This window comes from Galeopterus variegatus, unplaced genomic scaffold (assembly GCF_000696425.1).
Source record: "Galeopterus variegatus unplaced genomic scaffold, G_variegatus-3.0.2 Scaffold1819, whole genome shotgun sequence".
NCBI lineage: Eukaryota > Metazoa > Chordata > Mammalia > Dermoptera > Cynocephalidae > Galeopterus > Galeopterus variegatus.
The window spans coordinates 297,644-301,498 of NW_007727930.1; the positions used below are offsets into that span (position 1 = coordinate 297,644).

Below are 3,855 nucleotides of genomic sequence, written 5' to 3' on the forward strand. Positions count from 1 at the left end.
AATTTCTGGTTTTACTACACTCTTTGAAAAGACTCAACAAAATAACTACCTGTTTTATATCTTAAATAAATAATTTAATTTCACTTTAATACACAACGAAATTACTTGTAAGAAAATAACAGCTCCTTTCCAAGGCCTATGTAAGCATATCTGCTGAATTGTATCTCTTTTAGTCTCATACGCTTGCATGCATCTCATTAGCACCCTGTTTTAACCTTTTCTATTCATGAATGACCTGCACTGTATACTTATTGCAGTTGTATGCTGTGCTAGATAAGACTGTTCTGCTGAAAAACCATTTCTTATATATGTGTGGACCTCCCCAACTAGCTAGTACTTTTTTCTGGACACTAATATTGCCTTTTTCATTCCTCTTTTGAACATTAAATACAGTTAGACACAAAGGAGGGTGGGGGTTCATTCAAACTATACAGACTGAACATACCCTCTTATCTATTTCTTGATTTTGTTGCGTGCATGCGTGTGTGTGTGTGTGTGTGTGTGTCCCTTAAGTAATTCAAGTTTCAGAGTTTCCTAAGGCCCTGCTTACAAAATGCCATATGCCGCTTCTTTGCCTTTACCTGTGCACAACGACAAAGGCTTCGGGGATCCAGGAAGGAAAAGATGTATAAAGATAACACCCTTGGAAGCTTGGTGGTAAAATCCAGGGCTTCTGCTGGAATTTTTTCCTGAAGCTTTCGACAGCAAAACTTTTGTTGTGACAAGGAGCAGCGTTCCAACAGGCCTGTGAGGATTCTTCTCCTTTGAGAATCTGTCCATTTGTCAAACTGGAAAAAACAAAACAAAACATAAAAAAGCTCCAGGTTAAGTCTGATAGCAGAGATACACGAGGAAGGAATGGCATAGAAAGTGAGCTTATTAATTATTTCTAACGCATATCATGTATTTCTTACCTAATCAGTAAATTCCACATTTTGCCACTTACGTGTCCTCTCTTAACATTTACATGTATGAGCATGTCCATGATCTGAGTGTGTACACAGAAATGATTCTGACTTCAAAGTTACTTTTCTTCATAAGGTTAAAACAGAGGGGACAGTCTTATCATGCTGGCTTAGGTAAACTGGGCCCTTTCTGGTTGGTTGCTATGAATCTCCTAAGTTTTGTTTTGTTTGGGGATTTTTTTGTTTGTCTGTTTTTTTAAACTGGCCTGGTTTAAAGTTCAGTTTGATTATGTGGGAGTGACACCATTCTTCTTTGGTCTGGTCTATTAGGGCCTGGTGCAGGAGCTAGAACCAAATAAATTTAGGTCCAAATAGGCCTCTTATAAATTTTAACAGTAGGAGTACTTCCTGATCTATTCAATGACCCATGAATCTCACCTTGGAGAGTATAATTCGGGGAGGAGGGACCCCTACAGAAAAGCCATAACTACAAAGACCACAGAAATAAAATTTATTCATGTTTGAGTGTTCCCTGATTTCTCCTCTCCCTGTTTTGGCACAGCCCGTATCTCCAACTCCCACAAAAGGAGACTTCTTTCCTAGCTCTTTTTCATGGATTGTCAGGAGAATGAATAGAGAGAAACCAGACCGGAATGGATAGGGCCAGTTGGACCCAGAGGCTGAACTGATCTGTAAAAGAAAGAGCCAAGGGGGACATGTGAGGAGATAGAACAGCTTTGGCCTGATGGGAGTTGTGGTGTCAATAGAAACTATGATTGCCTCCATGGTAGTCAGCGCGAGAGAACTAGAGAATGAAGGAAAGAAGTTTTAGGATTATTGCTCTAAGTTTTGAATTAGATCTGTAATTTTTTTCTTTGAGAGATAAAATGAAAATTGGAATTCATTTTTAAGTTACTTTGGGGCTGAAAGGACGACAGGACCCGAGCTGACAGTTCACCGGAGAAGTTCTGCTTTATTCCGGGGAGAAGCATACATTTATATAGAGCCGGTTCTGGGAGAGGGTGGTTAGTACATGGGGCGGTAGTTGATTGGCCGGTGGCGGGTAATGATTTCTGATAGGCTGCACCTTGGCCCTGCGAGATTGTTAGGACCCAGAAGAGAAAAGTGCCATGTTTTAGGGAGTGCCTCCTTTGGGGTCTTCTATGGGGCCTTACAGGGGAAGTACTACGTGAGTCTTTAGAAACTGAGGTACATGGGGACTCAGGCTAATTATGAATACGAAATTTTTTTTGTGAGATATTATTATTCCTGCAAGAAATCAGAGACAACTCAAAATGCTTAACAGTAGGTGATCAGCTAAACAAGTTGTAATATATCAACATGATAGGAGAAAGTATGGCATTATGGATTGATGGTGGGCTTGGGAGCAAGAAAATTGGATATCTCACTCCCAATATTTTATTATTCCTAATACTCATTAGAAAATTTTCAGCCTCAATTTCCTCATTTATACATTAAGAATTATTATATCTACAGTGTAGGGGTGCTGTAACAATTAAATACAAAAATATATGTATAAAATTCCTAGTAAAGTGCATGACTCATTGTAGGCATAGCAGCTATGATTATAAAATGCCATACTGATGTTAAAAATTATATGTATGTGGGTTAAGTCAGTATGAAAAGAAGATATGTGCATAAAGTTACCATGTTTGTATACTGATAAGAATGGGAGGTACATCTAGAAAAGACTGAGGTTAGCTCATCTACTTTCCTTGATGCCCACAAAAGAGAATGAGCTCAGATTGCAGAATAAGTGATTTAAAATGAATGTAAAAGAACATTAGGATTGTAAAATACTGAAGAAATCTATAAAAGAAAAAATTAAAACACTTTCCTTTAGAGATTGAAAAGATAATTACATTGGTTCCTCATTTATTTTCCTGATTACTATGGTCAAAGGTAATTTAGATTTAGCTTTGATAGATGTCCTTTGTCTCAAGGGATTTTCCTTTCTAATGGTGTTTGTTTAGGCTAATAGAAAACGAATTTGCATTCCTCGAACTCCAACCAATTGAAGGTGGGTAGATGACTCAGAAGAATGCTTAAGGGTAGGGGAAAATCCCTTTGGAATTTAGAAGATGCAAGGAGTAATCCTAAAAGTAGATAATCCATGGAAGAGTTAACTGTACAGAAATTCAATAATCTCCTACATCTCTTGCACCACTTCTCAAGTAAAAATATCCATAACACAATAGCAAGAAATCCAATGCGTGAGATTGGGGACCAGTAGTCTCCTATTAGGAGTCTCCAATTAAGTTAGGATCATTAATTAGTCTTCTATTTGAGTATCATGCACAGTACCTCACTTCACAATTCAATGCTCTTTTATGGTGCTTTCTTGACTCAATAGAACTCTGAACATCCTATTTTTAGAGTAGTTGTCACAAGGAGTCTCTCCGCAGTTTTAGGAAGTGAGGAGGGTTACTAGCGCTGTTGGGTTCCACCCATCCCACACTGAATGGTAAGAAAAGGAACACAGGGGAGGGAGGAGCAGGAAAAAGAGGGAGGCTTGCTATTTTGTGTCTGTTCATTTTATTATCTCAATCTGCTTGAGTTTCTGATCCTATTAAAAATTTAATTTCACGGGCCGGCCCGGTGGCGCACTGCGCTAGTGCGCCGCTTGGGAAGCGCAGCGGTGCTCCCGTCGAGGGTTCGGATCCCACATACAGACCGGTTCCCGCTCACTGGCTGAGCGAGGCACGGGGGCAACGCCGAGGGTTGCGATCCCGTTGCCGGTCCCGGTCCGGTACGGGGGTGATATTGAGGGTTGCGATCCGTTGCCGGACAGAGAAAAAGACAAAAGACAAAAAAAAAAAATTTACAAAAAATCTTGAAATTTAGTTCTCTAACTTTGTTCTTAATTTCAGAATTGTTTTGGTTATCCTAGTACCTTTACCCTTTTAGATTTTAGAATCAGTTTGTCAAC

At 39.3% G+C, this 3,855-nt stretch overlaps 1 protein-coding gene across 2 annotated transcripts in view; it reads right to left on the reverse strand.

Moving 5' to 3' along the window:
- FBXO16 (F-box protein 16) overlaps positions 1 to 3,855 on the reverse strand; it is a 51,821-nt gene that overhangs the window by 29,123 nt on the left and 18,843 nt on the right. For both annotated transcript variants that reach the window (XM_008579135.1, XM_008579136.1), the window contains exon 4: positions 582 to 788. In XM_008579135.1, coding sequence (XP_008577357.1) covers positions 582 to 788 — 207 coding nt within the window. The remainder of the gene's footprint in view (positions 1 to 581; positions 789 to 3,855) is intronic.